This window comes from Calidris pugnax, unplaced genomic scaffold, assembly GCF_001431845.1.
Source record: "Calidris pugnax isolate Ruff unplaced genomic scaffold, ASM143184v1 scaffold273, whole genome shotgun sequence".
Taxonomy (NCBI): Eukaryota; Metazoa; Chordata; class Aves; order Charadriiformes; family Scolopacidae; genus Calidris; species Calidris pugnax.
In genome coordinates this window covers 209,608-229,474 of record NW_015094508.1, presented here as the reverse complement: position 1 = coordinate 229,474, position 19,867 = coordinate 209,608, and the positions used below count along the sequence as shown (strand labels likewise).

At 44.4% G+C, this 19,867-nt stretch overlaps 1 protein-coding gene across 1 annotated transcript; it reads right to left on the bottom strand.

Annotated features, from left to right (window-relative positions):
- Window positions 1–2,066: 2,066 nt before the first annotated feature.
- On the bottom strand, window positions 2,067–18,841 carry GCNT4 (glucosaminyl (N-acetyl) transferase 4, core 2). Its single transcript, XM_014964869.1, has 2 exons — window positions 18,647–18,841; window positions 2,067–5,282 (listed from the first exon to the last, which is right to left on the bottom strand). The coding sequence occupies exon 2, from the start codon at window positions 5,279–5,281 to the stop codon at window positions 3,914–3,916; it is 1,368 nt and encodes a 455-aa protein (XP_014820355.1). The 5' UTR covers window position 5,282; window positions 18,647–18,841; the 3' UTR covers window positions 2,067–3,913.
- Window positions 18,842–19,867: the final 1,026 nt, after the last annotated feature.

Sequence of the window (19,867 nt, the reverse complement as noted above, 5' to 3'; positions counted from 1 at the left end):
CTTACTAAGAGATCACATTGTTCTGAAGTATCATTTCTATGTGAGTGGAAATTATCACCACCAAGAACAGTGCAAGCACTCTAAAAACACCAAATAGAAACAGGCATTACACCTGAACTAAAAACCAAGGTCACACTGTAAACACACACTAGTGTGCCACATATGCTCCACATTTTCTGCCCAAATACTGGTTTTCTCATGTTTATACATTGTGATTCAAATGCCACAGTAATGACATAGCAGCCATAGACATGGCCCAACAGGCCAGGTCTGTTTAAATTACAGTTCCAGATTAGGTGTCTAATTTCTACTCTTTCACATCCTTTTATTCCGATGTCAAAGAAAATATGTAGTGAGGCGCTTATGTTTGTGTATACTATCCTCCTGACTCCATGTCCAGCCTAATAAATTAATTAGTGAGACAAGCTGTACAAATGTTTTCTCTATGTCTCTTCAGTTAAAGCTCACCATTTCCTTTTCTTCCTCAACTTTTCCATGTTAGAATGCATTCAGCATTTTTGCTGTTCTCAGCCACTAACTAAAAGGGTGGGCTGGACCTGTACACCAGTGCTGGCAGCCAGGAGCAGCACTAGCACCTGCCCACACATCCTTCCTGAACTTGAAAATCAGGTTCACTGATAGTCCAGATGCTCCATGCAGCCAGCACAGGGCAGGGTGGGTGGAAGAAAGCCAGCACAGGGCTTCCTCACCGGAACAGAGAGAACCATCTAATACATGGAAATGTATGTGCATTTCAAATTTGTGAAATAACCTACAAGAGGAATCGTGTCCAGGAGAAGGGAAGAGAGGAAGAGGAAAGGATGTCTGAGCTTTACTAAGGCAAAAAGAAAAAAAAAATCCCTGTGAGAGCAGAATGGCAGACAACTTCCTATAATCTAAGTTTCAGCCCAAATAAAATTTCATATTTGCTTTGCCATAAACTAGATTCAGCCACTTTTCTCAGAAAGGTGTTTATAGATCATGCCTCAGCTCTGTTGTCAGTAAAGAAAGACCTACCTGTGTAAAGAACAAAGACAATGAAGTCAAAGGTAAGTAATGAAGTTGTTACCTACCCCTGTAATCTAGCCACGTAACTATGATACAGGCATCTACATTGTACATCTACATCGCTGAATGCAATTAAAGAACAGAGAGAAAATTATTCAAAAGTTAAGTAACTTATATTTTGGCTGTTCTTTTTCCTGGAAACATTGGAAAACGTTGCCCCAGAAAGGCTGCAGAATCCCTCTTAGAGATTCTATGAGACTCCCTGGGACAAAGCCCAAGAAACCCAGCCCAAACTTAGGGTCGATCCTGTCGTGAGCGGGAGGCTGGGCTCCATGATCTTCCAGCTTGAGTGATTTTTGTGAACTGCCTTTATACAAACCTGAACTGCCTTTGAAGTCACCTTCAAAAACCCAGAAATATTTTATAATTCATTAGAAAATCAGCACTTCATAAAGTTGCATCTATGCCTGTAGAACTTGTACTTCCCTAGCTAGCAAACGTAGTGATGTAATGGGTGATGGGTCTTCACACTGTGCCATCTCCTCCATCCATTTCTTCGCTACCTAGGCAGCATAAGCTGCCTTATTTCAAGCCAGTTAAATTTCAACCCAATTTCAACTAGTATCATTCAACCCAGTTCAGTTAAAGCAACACAAAGTTGCATGTTGGTTGTAAATTTAATGTGCTAGTGGATTGTTTTAATCAATCTGTGGTAGCACAAACCACTTAAACACAAATGGGGATGTGTGTATATACATACATAAAGACAATTTAACTAAATAAAAAATTTAAAATATATCATTATATTATTAAACGTCAGTTTATGTGTACAGAAGTCTGTGGCTTGGCCTCCTGGGATCCTAACATCATCTTTTATTAACCTTTTTCCACGTGGGAATTCTCTAATTTATATACAACTACTGATGTATGAATCTGTAAATACTGTTAATATTTCATCTTCTACAAAGTGTCTATAAATCACATCAAGTCAGGACAGCCCTGGGCAGACATGGCAAGTCACTCAAGTAAGCAAGACACACTTTAAAAATAATCCCCATTTATTTCAGAGACAGTACATCAAAGAAATACCTGACTTGTGTGTCCACGGACTGCATAAACAGTTTGATATGTAACTAGTACTGTGCAATCAACCAACAACATCCAAAGGTTTTGAAGTGCTTAGCAAGATAATAGAACATTGTTTTTCCCATTTTACAGCTGGAACAGCTGAAACAGAAAACTCAAGATGACTCCTCCAAGGTCTCATAGGAAATCAGTGTCGTAAACGGGGAAAAACCCCCACGAGTCCTGACTCTCAAACCCCATCTTAAGCCACACATTACTTGACCATGACTAAATTTATAAACAAAAGCAGAGACCAAAAAATTACTTCGTTCTTTCAACTCAAATAAGAACAAAGATTTCTCATAGGTATGAGACATGGTTGTTATTGCAGCAATTTGTGGATCAATAAGACCAGATTTCCCAAAGACACTTGTGGGAAGAGGCCCTTAAAAGAAAGTCAGATGGGCAGAAAGAGGACAGCGGCATGGTGCAAGCTAGACCCCAAGGTCCACTGGAACCACTGAACCCAAACTTGTGGCAGAGCAATGTTCCAGAAACCCCCAAAATGCCAAGAAGCATTTCTGAGTTGCAAGAGTTTCTGCAGAGACCCCTGCAGTAACCAACACTTCCCTCATGCTGTAGCATGGACAGCCCAGCTGCGAGGACACTCCTGGGAGACTTTGCTACCAGGAGGCCAGGCAAGGCCATGGAAAGCAGAGGCTGTTGGAGAACAGTTGCTCTACAGCTGAACCAGGGCTTGCCCCGGCACCCACCAGCCTGGGATCGCGGTGGCACAAGGCCAAGAGACTTGCACAGAGAAACACGTCTACACAGGGCCTTCATTTCTGCAATATGGCTATTCTTAACGATTACCGCTCGACTTCGCGTGTTTTGCATTTCAATATAGCACCACATTGCTGAACGCTGACTGGAACGAGCACTTGTTATCCACTGTGTGTAAGACGTACTGTCTCAAGAGGACTGGGATTTCACAGGAGGATATCTTTACAGGCAGAGCTAGAAATAAAGATCAACCTCTTTTGGCATGGATATCCACTCTAAGGGGCTGCAGAGACTGCCCTTAGGGCACATTCATATACTGCCTTTGAAGAGCAACAGTGCAGAATTCTGTTTCAATCAGCCACCACTGATTTCATAGGCATGGCACGGAACCTGAGCACACGCTTCACACAAGGAAAAACAATGCACAGTTGAGCTGCGAGAAGAGAACAATGCTACAGACAACGCGTTATCTAGGGATCTTTCCCTTATATCATCCAGTCATATTCACATTGCAAAGATCTTTGTTAGCTCCCATAGATGAGAAGTTTGGGACTTCAGGTGAGGCCACACGGCTCATTTGGTGTCATGCTGATCTCTTGGTTTTGTCTGTGAGCTGGGCACTTCCAGTTTTCCTGAGGTAGCAGATACAGAGGTCTTTGTTTCACACCTTTAAATAAAAACAAAAGTGTAGGAAAAGGGGACAGACAGACAGACACATTGGGAGTTTCTTAGGAAAGATGCAAACACACTCGATGTAAAACACGTTTCTGAAATACTCCACTAGGACAGACAGCGCCAGCCTCCAAAACCAAACCTCACCCTCTCAGAATCACCCTGAAGAACAATTACAGGATAACTGTGGCAAGTTACAAAACGGTTAATCAGAGAGGCATGACTTTTCATAAATAAATGGGCAGGCACCTGGCTCTCCAGGGCCCTGAGCTTTCTGCAGAATGGGTATTTTGCTCACTAACATCCTGCAGCATGCCAAGGCAGAGGAACTGCAGGCGCTGTGCCACAACAGTTCACAGTACTGACAGCAGGGAAGACTGTGCTGCTATAAGGAGGCATTCACAGAATTTATGTGCAGAAAGTACTTATCAGACGACAGATATACCCACTCTTTCTGTTGCTCTGCCAGTTTTTCTGCCAAGCATTTTAGCAGGACAGGGTCTACTTTGGAGTCAAACTTGTTGGCAAACCAGTGCCCATAATTCAGAAGCCATCTTAATTCTGCGGCCCCATAGATGCAGACACTGCGAAGGTGGGTACCAGTGCAGGGAGGATACAGGTGATCTTCAAGATAATTCCATTTCACCAGACGAGTTTTGCTTTGTAGGTCTGTTATGTCCTCGGATGACCGGGGAACTTCCCCAGGGACCCCAGGAACACGTACAAGAGTGGCCCAGAAATGTTCATCTGGAGAGTATGTATCCCTTGACCACTCAAAAAAATCTTTTGCAAGGGAGCTTTCAAGGGTATATTGGATAAATGCTCGGCTTAAAACAAAATAGGCACTACCTACAAATACCTCAATATTATGAGGTGGCGGATTCTTGGAAATGTTGGTTTTTACAGGCATCTGCATATATTCATAAGGCACTTTCATAAGTTCATAGTGGTAAGTAAATCGTTCTCTTTTGCTACTGCTTGGCTTTATAGTTTCCAGCATGTTTCCTCCACTGAGTCTCTTTAGTTCAGCGACCAACTCAAAATTTGATCTCAAAGGGAAATCTTGGCCACACAAATTAATAACGTACTTCCAGGGAACTGAAGAATCGAACAAGTCAGACAAACAATTTAAATCTGCTTGCAGCCGTGAAATATGTGCATAGTCCACTGTCTCCAATTTTGATGCAATGAAAATATTGGGGAAACATTTAGCTAGGTTGTCCATAGCAGATTTGAAACTTTTTGCTGCTTTTTGGTCATAATGGATGCAGTAAATATTTTGATGACTGTATAGTGAATTTATGAGCCTTTCTACCATTACTGCATCTTTGTGAACAACCAAAGAATAGGCGATTGGAAAACTCTCCTCCTCTGGAGAAACAGGTTTTAGGTGGTATTTCCTAAGTGCACGATACACATGGCAATCACTCGTTATTGCTATAATATCTTCATCAGCTAAATCAATTATCTCTTTTCTTCTTATCTCCAAACTCTTGCCAATTTCAGAAGGATCTTGTTCATATATAGATGAACAATTAATTTCATACTGGAACTCATTTCTAAGGTAGGTATATCTGTTTCTAACATAAGAAGAAGTGCTCAAGAAGTGCTCAACCAAATAAATGCCCTTAGAGGGAAAGAAGTGTCTTTCGACATGGAGGAGCTTCAGCAGTGCAATCAGCCACCCTGTAACACACAGGATCAGGATCTTCCTTCGTGAGGGACATTTGTTGGGACACTTGCGTCTCTTCATTCTGCAAGAAAAGAGAGACATGATGGTATTTTAATGTGGAACAAAGCATCAGAGGCAATTCCAGCTTTTAACAAAGACATGCCCACACCTGCCCGTCTACAGTATAAACACCATCTTAGCAGGACAGAGCACTGGAAATCTGCAGTTTCTTCTTCATTGTCATGTTGATTCAGAGACAGATTTTACCACAATAACAGGCAAAGATTTCACTCCCCTGTGTTAGCTGACTGAAGAGAATAAACCAACTCGGATTTCAGATGATTTCCAGCTAAATAAGAGTGCTGGAAAAAAACTCCCACTGTTGATTTTCCAAACCTTTTTTAATTCTTTATGAGTCACTAACTGAAATACAGCAACCCCTGCATTGGCAGAAATGTGACTGTCCTCTAAGCAAGTAGGAAGCATTGTTTGTTTTCCTGTGTAACTCTAGGGGATTCAATGGGAGCAGCAAGGGGATCTCTTCTGAGTCTGCAAAGAATGTGTGCTTAATAGTAGAGATTTAGAATTCAGTCAGAGCACCCTCATTGTCTCTAACACTGGGCCTGGCCCACAAAGATGTCCAACAGCAAATTAATTTCCTTCCTATCTTCTCCCAACAGGGTCTGAGAAGCCCAGAGTCTTCCCTGTGTCCAAATTTATTCTGGAAAATACTGCTAACCTGTCCTGAAGAATAGAATTCCATCCACTGGAATGAGTATATAGTGTAACCTATTGAAGGCAGAAGGGGGAGTGTGAGCAATAGTACATCTATCCTCTTCCCTGACGTGACCCCAGGCACAGCTGCAAGAACACACATATGGCAAGGTGTGTTTTATGCAGCAGGCTATTTAACGGCATTCCTGGGTAGCAATTTAGCAACTGAGGTATTAGTATGATAAAAGCTAAATTCAGTGATCCCCATTCCACATAGCTTCGCTTTACCAGCTGAGTGCAAGCAGTGTTGTTGCTATCCCTGGATTAAAATTAGACCAGAGTCCACATCGAGGCGCAGCATTAAACTTAGCTCTGCTTAGCTTAAACTACGCTCTACTTTGTCTCTAAATTTGACCAGCTCCCACTATTTTCTTTTAAGAAAAAGCATGTTACACAGTGCTTCAGAGTGAATGAAATGGTGGGGGCTACCTGATGCAGCACTTTTCCTTCTACATGTGAGAAGACTCCTGAGGAAATTATTGGAGACTTACCTCATTTGTGACAAACACTTATCACACACCTGGTCTATATACACACACTGACAGCATCTAACCTGGTCAGGGCTCTTACCCTCTGGGATGCAAAGTACTGAATGGTTCAGAGAAGTGAAATGGGTGTTTTCATTTACCTTTTGCATCTGTGAAGCAAAGGATGTTCAAAGAAAACAGACGTGTGACAAATACAAGGGAAACACATTTGTGTTGCGTAACAAAACGTGTTCTTACACAACAAATAATTATAGCCTGTCATAAGGTACTGTAAAGACCATGATCTCAGCAGGATTCAAGAAGGAATTAGGCAAACAGCTGGCTATTGAAAGCTTCCAGAGTTACCAGTCACCAATACATAAATATGGACAAAAAGCTGAATTCTCTGGAACCACAGCAGCAGGTAATCACCAGCTGCCAAGACTTCTTACCGAAAACTTTTACCAATAAAAACATTTCTTGACCGTTGCTCTGTTCTCTGAATCTGCTTTTATCTACCGCTGGATCAGAAGAGGGTTTGCTATTTAGATCACAGCATTGCTATTTAGATGACAACAATGTTTGTACTGCATCCAGAAATCGGCCAGGATTTCTGCTGGTGTATTTCCCTGCCTTTTTTGCCTATTTTCCTCCCTGCGAGAGGCTGTTTTGGGCAGCTTTACACCTTCAGAATTGCACAAGCTGCACCATGTCACAAAAGGAGGAATTAAGGTGGTGGGAGAATTTCATACCCTCCTGAAAAATCCCTTCTGCTCGCTTAACGCTCTGTTGGCCAGTCAGCAGGATGAACCCTCCTGAGAGGACTGAGCAAAGGCTGAGCCATGCTGCTCTCAAATTGAAACTCTTGGTCCTTGACTTAGAGGAGCTCTCCAGCCAGGCTGAGCTTCTGTGCCTGCCTCAGGCAACGATGCTGGGCGTGCAGCAAGACCAGAAATACATGGACGGCACTCTTCAAGTGGGCAGTGGAGCTCCACTCCTTCCTCTGTGCTCCAACCCAGTGGGCACATCTCGCCTTTCCTTCGGGAGGCTGCAGAAGAATTCTCACTCAACACTCAAAAAACCTTTTCCCCTGTGTACCAAAAAGTGTTCGAAGTTATGAACTGAGCTATGATGAGTTAAAGGAAGTGCTGATAAGGAAGGCCACGCTGAAGGCAAAAGCATGCTAGAAAACACAGATGAGGACACACACCTAGAATTAGACTTTAGTTTCTACTGCCTTGCAGCAACTAGGGAAGAGAGTGAGAAAATGGAAATAAGAACAGAGGAAATAACACTTATTTGTCTGTAGAGAGTCAAACTTATATTTTGGGTACCACAGCAAAGTTTTGGGAAAATGAAGTATAACCTGACCATGTCGGAAAACCTGTAAAGACCTGTTGCCTCAATAGTTGCTTCCAGCTGCTATCACCCAGATGTGCAGAAGTTTTCCTTCCTGAGAAAAATTGTTGTTCCTGCTTGCAAACTACTGAATCTTATTCCAGCAACCTGTAAGCTATAAATATACAGCCAATGAAGCTGCAGAGTTCCCAAAAGTGTGCAAACCCCTACAGTGGGCACATCACAAACATGAAAAGCATCGTTTGCACCTGTATACCATCCATAAGCAACCTGCTTGGGTAAATCACCCCAGTTCACACTGGAACACTGTCACGGAGGTAAAAGTAAAGTGCATCTGTAAGGGACAGAGAAGGAAAGTGAACTGGTGCCTATTTCTCTTGGCTTTTGCAATATAGATTACTGTAACAACACAGAAATGTTGAATTTCTACTGAGAGACTGAAATTGCTTGAAATGTTAAAAGATTGCAAGGTGAAACCAAAGGAAAGCCTAATTAAAGGTAACTTAAAGCCTACTTTTAGGATTCTATTTGGAGGGGGAAAAACGTTTTAAAACAATTCTAATTCTAGCTCCGCTGCCTCCTAATATTTCTACACATGAGCAAGCACTCACTCTGTGGACTTCCCTAAGCATGTCTTTGGGCCATGGCTAGTCTGGATCTGTTGTGAGCAAAGTCTGCAGCACCGCATGCAAGTATCTGACCAGGCACCTCTCCGTTGGAAGGAAGCAACACCTGCAGCACCCCACTCCTCCCACTCTCCTTCCCACACCAACTCCAGTGCAGCCTGGGCTCTGGGACGCTGATTTTGGGTGCTGGCAGGGGAACGGGACAGGACTTGGCATGAGAGCACAGATGCTGGCCAGTGACTTTCTCCTGTGCCTGCACTTCCCCATCCCATCCCTCCAGCAGTCACACCAACTCCTGTGAAAAAAAATTAAAATGGGGGAAGAGTTCACACAGCCAAGTGCTCGAGGAGGGAAGGAGCCCCAAGACTTCACCAGGTGTAAGACTTCTGTCCAGATCCTCCTGAAGTTCTACAGCCCTTTCACAAACCCTGGCTCCCAAGGAAATCCTCCTCTCCTCCCTCTGCACCACACTTTTGCTAAACCTCCCAGATTTTACCCTCTCCATGTAGGCCAGGAACAAGCACCTGCATTTGTATGAGTCTGATTAACAGACCCATTATCAATTTGTTATATGAAAATTTAATCCACGGTAATTAATCTGGAGATTTCCATTGGAGAAATCTGTATTTCCATTGTCATTAGCACCATTTTCATAAAAATCTGGGAAGTGACTCTTCCTTCACAACTGCTGCTTGTGTTCACAGAAGATGGACAAAGGCAAAGCATCCATCCCCCAAACACCGACTACAGCTCTTGGCCTCTCATGATCATGCCCTCAAGCTGCAAAGATTGCTGCATCAAAGTGTTTTTTTATTTATAAACCTATGCACACCACTCAGGATTCAATCACAAAATGAAAATGGGTAAAGTCGCTGGGAAGAAGAGGAAATCCCCTCCCTCAGTGCTTGGGATTCAGGTGGGAATGCAGCACCATGGCTGGGGAGCAGTCCAGCTAAAAACTTCCATTGCAGGCACTAATTATAACTCCTCTGATTGACAGCAAGGCTCTAGTCTGCCTTCTGCAACATTGAAATTTAAAGGGCATCCCTAAGAAGGGTTAAGCAAGGGTCAAGTGTGCTGCTAACACCAGATGCAACCTCCTCAGAAAACAGTGAATATCTTGCTCTGTAAGCCTTGTGAACAACCTGGTGTTTTTGCCTTTCACTGACACTCCCGAAAAATATGCACGTTGCCTCAGTTTATTACATTTCTTTCAAATTCAAAAGAACCATTTCCTATTTGAAGATCTTTTATTTAAAATGAACTGGACAAAATTCTAAAAGAAAGCCAATTTTGAATGGGAATGAGGTATCAGAGATGGCAACAATCCACATTCTGGCTTGTCTTGCAGTTTAGATTTTTATTTCGTCAAAATTAAAGAGAGAAGCATTTGCTGCTTCATTTGCATTTCTCATGATAAAAAAGATGTTCTCTGCTGCAAAAATTTGTAAAAAGTACATGTGGCAATCCCGGCCTCCAAGGCAGAGCCTAAGAGGGAGTGATGATCTGCCTGCCTAAACAGCTCTTCTGCAGTTTCACCTGAATACTGCGTAATTTTTGCTGCACTCTGATCTAAACACACTGGCTAAGGCCACTGTGCACTATCACAAAGCTAGCAGGGTTATTGCAAGTGAAGCTTGTAACTCTCCTACATTACTTAATTTGCATTATATATAGTTAATGACCCTTAAATGCCACTATGCAAACGCATATAGGATGGGGAATAAACAGGAGTTAGAAATGTGCACACACCTGCAGGACTATGATCTCACTGGCATCATGGAGACATAGTAGGACGGTTCCTACGACTGGAGTGTCGGAATGGAAAGATACAGGCTCTTCAGGAAGGACTGGGAAGGTAGACAAGGCGGGGGTGTTCATGTTAATGACCAGCTTGAGTGCATGGAGCTCCACCTGGGGATGAATAAGGAGCTGACTGACAGGTATGGGTCAAGATTAAAAGGACAGCAGAAATAGGTAGAGGGGTCTGCTACAGGCCACCCAACTTCAACCACCTTGGTATCTGTTAGAGGGACAACACAGCAGGGCAGAAGCAATCCAGGAGGTACCAGAAATGCGTCAATGCTAACTTCCTTCTCCAAGTGACAGAGGAGCCAATGAGGAGGAGCCATGCTTGGACCTAGTTCTCACCAACAAGGAGGGGCTGGTAGGGAATGTGAAGCGCAAGGGCAGCCTTGGCTGCAGTGACTAGGAAATGGTGGAGTTCAAGATCCTTAGGGCACCAAGGAGGGTGAACAGTAAACTCACTATCCTGGACTTCAGGAGAGCAGACTTTGGCCTCTTCAGGCATTAGCTTGGCAGAGTACCATGGGATAAAACCCTGGAGGAAGGAAGGGCCCAAGAAAGCTGGTTAACATTCAAGGATCCCCCCCTCCAACCTCAGGAGCAGTGCATCTCAACAAAGAGGCAGTTCGGCAAAAACAGCAGGAGGCCTGCATGGATGAACATGGAACTCCTGGACAAACTCACATAGAAAAAGGAAGCCTGCAGAGGATGGAAGCAAGGACAGACAGCCTGGAGAAATGCAGAGAAATTGTCCAGGCACCCAGGGATCAGGTCAGGAAAGCTAAAGCCCAGACAGAACTAAATCTGGCCAGGAATGGCAACAGGAAAAGCTTCTATAGGTATGTCAGCGATTAAAGGATGACTAGGGAAAATGCAGTCCGTCTCTGGAAGGAAATGAGAGACCTGGTCACCTGAATACGGACGAGGCTGAGGAGCTCAATGACTTTTTTTGCCTCGGTCTTCATCGGCAAGGGCTCTAGTCACACGCCCAAGTCACCAAAGGCAGGGACTAGGAGAATGAGAAACTGCCCACTGTAGGAGAAGACCAGGTTTGAGACCAGCTGAGGAACGTGAAGGTGCACAACTCCATGGGACCTGATGAGACTCACCTGCAGGCCCCGAGGTAACAGGTGGATGAAGTTGCTAAACCACTAGCCCTCACATTTGAGAAGTCATGGCAATCCAGTGAAGTTCCTGCTGACTGGAATAAGCAAAACTCCCATTCTTAGAAAGGGAAAAAAAACACAGGTCAGTCAGTCTCACCTCTGTGCCCAGCAAGATTATGGAACAGATCCGCCTTGAAACTATGCTAAAGCACATAGAACATGAGGAGGTGACTGGCAATGGCCAGTAAGGACTCAAGGGCAAATTGTACCTCACAAATTTGGCATATTTCTACAGCAGCTTTACAGCATTGGTGGATAAGAGATGAGTAACTGATGCCATCTACCTGAACTTATGCAAAGCATTTGATATTGTCCTGCATGACATTCTTGTCTCCAGATTTGAGAGACATGGATTTGACTGATGGATGACTCAATGGATAAGGAACTGGCTGGATGGCTGTACTCAAAGAGTTAACAGTCAATGGATAGGTGTCCAACTGGAGACGAGTGATGACTGGCATTCCTCAGGGGTTGGTACTGGAACCAGGGCTGTTTAGCATCTTTGTCGGAGACATAGACAGTGGGATTGAGTGCACCCTCAGCAAGTTTGCTGATGACACCAGGCTTTGTGGCACAATCGACACACTGGAGGAAATGGATGCCATTCAGAGGGACCTGGACAGGCTTGAGAGGTGGGCCCGTGAAAACCTCATGAAGTTCAAAAAGGCCAAGTGCAAGGTCCTGCACTTGGGTCACGGCAATCCCAAGCACAAATACCGGCTGGGCAGAGAGCAGATTGAGAGCAGACCTGAAGTGAAGGAATTGGGGGTGTTGGTGGATGAGAAGCTCAACATGAGCCAGCAATGAGCGCTTGCAGCCCAGAAAGTCAACTGCATCCTGGGCTGCATCCAAAGAAGCATGGCCAGCAGGCCCAGAGATGTGATTCTGCCCCTCTACTCTGCTCTCATGAGACCTCACCTGGAGTACTGTGTCCAACTTTGGAGCCCTTAACACAGGAAGGACATGGACCTGTTGGAATGGGTCCAGGCAGAGGGCCATGGAAATGATCAGAAGTCTGGAGCTCGTCTCCTATGAAGACAGGCTAAGAGAGTTAGGGTTGCTCAGCCTGGAGAAGAGAAGGCTCCAGGGAGACCTTACAGTGGCCTTCTGGTACTTAAAGGGGACATACAGTAGAGATGGGGAGGGTCTCTTTTATCAGGGGGTATAGCAATAGGACAAGGGGTAACAGTTTTAAACTAAAAGAGGATAGAGTTAGACTAGATATTAGGCCGAAATTCTATACTGTGAGGGAGTAAGGCACTGGAACAGGTTTAAAGCACCACTCCTACTGAGAAGCCACAAAACCATGTATTATTTCCTAGAATCATAGACTGGTTTGCGTTGGAAGGGACCTTCAAAGGACATTTAGTCCAACCTCCCTGCCACGAGCAGAGACATTTCCACTGGATTGCTTGAGGTTGTCTCACAACATCTAGGAATATTTTATGTCAGGGAGCACAACTCAACATGGTTAAATTAGCCACAGTGCTTCATGATTTGGCCTTCAGAGAACTTCTTCTGTATCCTGGTGGCGATACCATGCAAGTGAGCACCACCCTGCCCAATGTTTGTCAAACTAAGCATCTGAGGTCCCTCCGCAGCTGGTGGAAAGATATAAGGAACTGCAAAGAACCAACAATTTGTTCCAGAGCATGAGCTGTGAGATGGGCTGGATGAGGCATCTCTAGGAAAGTCACTGCCTCACCAAACAGGACACCAGGATAAGAGCCCAGCTTTTGCACCAGCACTGAGCTCTGCCAGCTCTGCTTGCAATGGTGCAGCCTTGGCGCACCTCTGGTGTGAAGCATTCTGAGGGTAGAAGCATTGCACCAAACCCTGATCCTCTGCCAGTAACACCCCAGCAACTCCTCCATCCCAGAACAGTGATCAGGAGTAATGGAGAAAGGACAGCCTGGAAGCTGCTCCAACCAGCACAAGTCTGAGCCATCCTGGAGAACCAAGATCCCACTCTGGCTGACTTCCAGCAGCTTGGATCCACCAGCCCTCTTGGAGGCCATCCCTCTATAAAGGGTTAAGGAGAGCTTTGAGCAACCCAGAGAAACAGGCAGATTCCCTTCGGCAGCGCAGAGAAACTGGCAGGCTTTGGGCTCCTGAAGGCGTGTTTCCACTTTACTAAGACCCTAATGATTTACATATGGAGAGCTCTGGTCCCAGGGCTTTGTTGCTGCTCCTCACACTGTTATTTCTGCTCTTTCCATAAACCCTGTGTACCCGGAGTAACAGCAACTCCCAGACTGTGCAACTCAGTGAAGCCCATGTCAGTTTTGCACAGCAGGAGTCTGCAGCTCCCTTCACCCTGGGCAGAAACAAATTACTAACTCTCACGTTCCTCTTGCTCTACATGCCAAGTCTCTCCTGCAGTCCACACAGTCAACTGCCCCTTGCACTCCTGTATCAGCAGTACAAGTTAGAAAATACGAAACTGACTGCTTTGCAGCAAAAAAGACAGCAGACCCTATTGGCACTGAAGAAGCAGCCCTCCAGCCCCTCCAGAAGCCCCTCCCTTCACGAACAACTCATCTATGACTATTGGAAACAGCCTTCTTGGGAATAAAGCAATTTCCATAAAGCCACTTCTTTAAAGTAGCAGCTGCATTATTCAAGGTAATTTTAATTCAAAAGTCAAAGACCTGTAGGTATGTACATTTTAACATCTACTCTTTTCTCCTTCTCCCCGTATAGCAAAAACTCCTGTGGGGCAAACTTGACCATGAAAAACAGTGAAGGTTCAGACAAGCTACTTTTGTTAGAGACCACCTGTAACTTAAAAGCACCCAATTAAGAGTTTGCTTTAACCAGTCCAAGAAAGGTCAGATGTGTCATTGGCCTCATTGGCCAAAATTGACCAACAGGGTATTCCATCCCATCTGCATCATGCTTAGTATAAAAGCCAAGGGATCAAAAGAGGTCGGCCTCTTTCTTTAATGGCTGGTGTCCAAGGAGGACTCTCTCTGTTCTTCTGCCTTCGATCCTAATCCATGCATTCCTGAATCCAGGTTCTGAATCCAGTTTCTGAACCCAGTACCTGTTTGTCACTGAGTCCAGTTTGGGACTTTCCCAATGCTTGCTGGTATCATGATCAGGAGCTTGATACTAGTTTTGCATATATTTTATATACATTTAATTATTTTCTTATTACTATCTTTTCTTTTTATTATTAGTATTTCATTAAAGTAGTTCTAGTGTTCTTTTCAATCCATAAGATTTTCTCCCTTATTCTCTCTCCCTCCTCTGGGAAGACCTTCCCTGTTTTGGCCTGGGAAGGGAGAGAGGTTAAAGAGAACATCTGTCATTTGTTTAGTGACCAGCCCACCCCAAACCACTACATCTCATCAAAATCCGTGGTGGTGTTACGGCATTTCATATGCACTGCAGAGGTACTCCCAGACTGCCTGTATTCAAATCACACCGATTTATTAACAGCTTGTCAAACACTTTGTTTGAGACTACAAGAAATTTTGCAACTCCCCAGCACTTCATTCTCTTTCCGCATTGTGTCTTCTCTGATATAGCTTCTGCTCCACTAAACACAAGCGCTTCAGTGATTAAAGGGAGAAGCTGCCAGGTGGATCTGCAGAGACCACAAGCTCCCTGGACCCTGCCCTGGGGATAGAGCTGTCATGAACTGCCCAGGTCCATCACAGGAAACCCAGAGCCTGGTGGGAACGAGATGCCTCCCCACAGGCAGAATGATGAAAATCTTGCTTTGAAGGTTGGGTTTTGTCCAGGGAGGCTGGAGGGATCTCTGCTCAGAGCAGGATGGCTCTATGGAGAAGGAAAGGTGCTCCACACAGCTGGTGGGGGCCATCTCTTTATCTGTTGTCACATCAGCTTGGGAGCAGTTAACCCAGAGCACAAAGTGGCAAGACACATTGGCTGCTACCAGAATACAGATTCTTGGAAAATTCAGGCTGTCAGTAGGCACTGCTCTCTCCTCGGTGTATTTGAAATGCATAGTACTCGCTACAAATGCTGTCATGGGGAAACCTGCTTTTGTGCTTTCCACAGAGCAAGAGTTAAGTGAAAAGGTCAAATCTGAATGCAAGTCTGTAGAAGGAGAGGAAGTGGAGAGAGTTGATTATTGTGGTTTGGGCCAAACTGACCACTAAAGCGAGAGACATGTGCTCTCCCTTACCTCGAGAGAGAGATTTATGAGCTTAGAAAAAACTGAACTACTTTAATGAAAATGAAAAAAAAAAAAAAAAAAAAAAAAAAAAGAAATACATACAATATATACAAAACAGTACCTAGCTCCCAGGATGATGATCACATCACCGGCAGGCACAGGGAAAGTCCCTGACTGGACTCAACAACGGATGGGAACTGGATTCCAGGTCTGGATTCAGTAGTGCTCAGACTGGGATTAAAGGCAGACCAACAGACAGGGTCCTCCTTGGATGCCAGCCATTGAAGAAAGAGGGCTGACATTCTGATCGCTCAGCTTGTATACTGAGCACAGGGCAGATGGGATGGAATGCCCCATTGGTCAGTTTTGGGTCACCTGTCTTGTCCCCTCCTCCCCATATATGTGACCTCTCTATGCTTTTCAGCTTCCAAACCTTCAAACAGGCAAATAACAAAGTTAGCTGACCTTAGTTGTTACAGCAGTATCAGCAAGAGCCTCTCTGCATACCATTCCTTGGCATAATCAGGTCTTACCACTCTAAGAGCAAAACTTACTGCACAATAAGCTGCTAATTTCAGAGTTTTAGTTAGTTAGAAGAGTTTAGTTATTACTGTAATTACTGAACAGAAAATTGGTTCAGTTTTATCTCAAACAAGGACAGCAGATGCAGGGGAGCAGGAGTGCTCCTACCCCACCATGTTGTTCTCTGTCCCATGCGAAAGTCCTTCTGCTGATGCATAGCACAACCCAGGCTACTTGCTTATTACTTAGGTTAAAAAATAAAAAGGGGATGGGTGCTGAGAAGAGTAGGAGCAGCAGAAGAGGGCTTGGGAAATGATGAAAGAGGAGAATGGCAAAAGGGATCAATGAGGGTAAGTGCTTTCATGTAGGTAGCATTAACAACAATGACAAATCAAACAGAGCAGCAAAGCAGGTGCTTTCTCTGACTTGCTACTCCCCATCCCTCAAAGGCATCAGAGGCAAAACCAGTGTCTGTAATAGCAGGAACTACAGAAACAATTCCCTCTCCTCCAGGCAAAAACACTCTGGGAAAAGTTCTCCCTGATAAAATATCTCTGTTTGCTCAATACACACCCACTCACACAGCAATGCAAACTTGGTTGAGTGGTTTGCATGACCAGCTCTGCAGAAAGACTCAGTTCTTGTGGTTTTCCCTCTACTCTATACAAATCAAGTCACTTGATGGGTCTGTGGGGAAGGCAGAGGGGATGATGTTCCCAAGAAGCTGGGGAAGGAGAAAAGTAATGATGTGCTTTGCTAAGTTAATTATTTTATTTTTTTTTTTTAGTAAACTAACTGTCTGAATTAAACTTTTAACTCTATTTGATTATTCAATGCTGCTAGCTGGGAAGTTAATTTATTCATGTGCTAGTGTTTACTGCTGCTAGATGGTTATTTCCATCGCAAAACTCCCTATTGATAGGGATCGCAGAGCTTCTGTAGGAGTACTTTTTATTGGCATTAAGTCTAGATCAGTTGATTCTATCAAGTTTGTCTCATTTTCCACCCACTTTCCCTATACTGGAGCCTCAGTCTATGCCCTTGTAACATAGCTGTGCCCACTGCCAGCCTTGTTCCACACAGCTCACCCCCATGCTTTGGCCTACCTAATGTAATAATTAGGTTTCCTCTAAATTACTGACAACTTAAGAGCTAAGTAACTGCAATTACTTACATGCTGCCTTATGGACCTCTAATCATGAGATGTGGAAAAATATGCCATTACTTTTAGACCCAAGCCTAATTAAATGATAAGCCTGCCAATTTTAAGACCCTGAAGACTCAACACAGTGCCCCACAGAAAAACAAAACCAAAAATCTATGGTTTGCCACAGCCTGTTTTGCGCTTCTGGAAAAGGAAAGACAGCTTCTCACCACACACACAGGAAACACAGGTTCAGCAGAGATCACGGGTACCACATACCACCTTGTCTCAGTGCTAAACATGAGGGCTCTTCATTGCACAGGATACATAGATCTGTGCTTCCTAATAGTACCTGCAGTGCTGACAGTAAGTTGTTTTGTTTGTCTGTCTGCCCCTCAGTCCCAACTCTCCATATATTCTTTAGAAAAGGCTAGATGCTCTTTTCCAGTTGCCTCCAGCAGATCGGCGATCCCCATGACTGCAGTAAAATATCTAACATTAATTCCTGCATGTCCACGTCCCAGAATTATGCTGAGGGGAAGAGAGTCTGTGTCTCTGCACTCCGGCCAGCAAAAGGGGCAAACATCTTCTGCAGGATCATGCAAGAAGACAGCAGCACAACAGAGAAGTGAACCTGGCTCCTCTGCATCCCCAACAAACCTGAACTGCTTTACAATAACTTTTGATGGAAGCTGTTCTGGTGGATGCCTGAACAGAAAAATCTCTCGGCAAATCCCTTGGTACCTCCCAAAATATTCTGTCCTGCCAGTCAGAGGTTTTGCAGCCCCGTTAAAGCAAGGAAGTGTTTAGAAACACCAGGGATAGTCAGCCACGGAAATTCTCAAGCCTGATTGAGTATTTAAATTCTCTGACTTTAAGAGATAGGAGTTTCCACGTTTGCCAAGGACTTAATGCACCATAAAGGCAGGAGTCAAGATACAAATAAGAAAAAAAATAGTTAGTTAATTATAATCCCAGTAAATAGAGTTTACTGAGTTTACTCAGTCGCAATTTGAGGCAATCTAGAGTTTAACAGCTTCGTTCCTACTCATACGAGGGTTTAAAATAATACTATTACTACGGTGGAGAGAGGGTTAACCTTTACCCCCAAACTACCACATAACATAAAAGTCGGGCCCAAAGGGCCAGAACTTGTATACATTGGCAAGGAGTAGCACTGTAAAAGAGGGTAGAAGTTTCCTGTTAGACAGGGAGGGAGGAGAAACTGCACTGCGCTGCAGAAAAGCTCCCATTAACAGCTCAAAATGTTTCTCCATTTCCTTCACCTCTCCATCGAGCTGCTTGCAGACTTGTCTGCAAGCCCCCACCGTTAAGTCACCCCCTTCAGTCAATTCCCCCCACATCAAAGTCCTCGCTGCCAAAGTCACCGCTTGTCACATCAGCAAGATCATTTCAAGGAGAGCTGCAGACCTACCTCCTGGACTTTGCTCTGGTCTCTTCCCCTCACAGAGCTCTTTAGGATGCTCTGTCCCAGCAGATCGACACGGGCACAGCCAGCTTGGTGGTTGAACAACGTCCTGGTGCCTGCTCCATCCTGCCGGTGCCTGCAGCCTTCAGGCTTGTCAGTGTTTCAAGCGTGTATGCAGCCGCATGTACAGAAGCAGCAGGGACGACATTATTTCTGGCAGAGATTACAAAAGAAAAGTGTAAAATGTTAGCTGAAAAGCAGTGAGTACAGAGGCTTTGCGCGATAAACTGTGGAAGCCATCATCTGCATAATAAGCATTATCAGTATAAAAAGCATATATTTTTGTTTACTCACACAGCATTTCTAAATGCCAAGAACATGGAGGGGGGAAAACACCGTAAAAAGAACAGATCACATCAAAGCAACCTAATTTCCTTCTTTGGCAAGGTGAAGAAAGAGGACTTGGGGAGAGGCAGGAAAGCACCCAGATGTGACGAGTCTCTGTTAAAAGCCTCAGCAAGTTCAAGACCCGCACAGTACTTCGGGTATCAAGACTTCAGGTGTCAATGGTCCTGTTCCCACCACAGATAAAACAGGTCTGCCACTGTGCCAAAGACAGAAATTTGGGCTACTGGTATGACCCCACCGTCCTGGTGATACTCGCCAAAACTCTGTTCAGACAGGATGATCTGCATTGCAAATTCACCTGTACCTAAGTACCTCATATGGTATACAATGTCTCTTACATGGAAAGATACAAATTTTTGTGAGATTATACTTAAGCTTTGCGTGAGTAATGATTACAAAGAAATTTGAGGAACTAAACATTGTACTATTTGCATTTACCACAAATACCACAGTATTTTCCCTCGAGGAAAGCACAGCAGTGGTACTCCCAAGGCATATGTAGTTTTCTCCTCCTCTACATCCACATTTTGATGAAAATATTGTGCACACCAGCCTCCTCTTCATCATCAGCCTTCCAGCTGATATGGATTTATAAACCACACACCTTTGTACTATGGAGCTTCTTATTTGTACTCCATTCTCCCATGTAGCAGAAGCAGGCTGAATCTCACAAGCTCCAAAGAGAGATTTGGGTGACACAGATCCACGGGATCCTGCAGTCCTGCCTTAGCTCAATGGGCCCAGCACAGCGAATTCACACAGCAAGAAGAGTTTCTAGATTCCCTGCTTGATATCTGGCAATCCCTGTATGCATAAGAT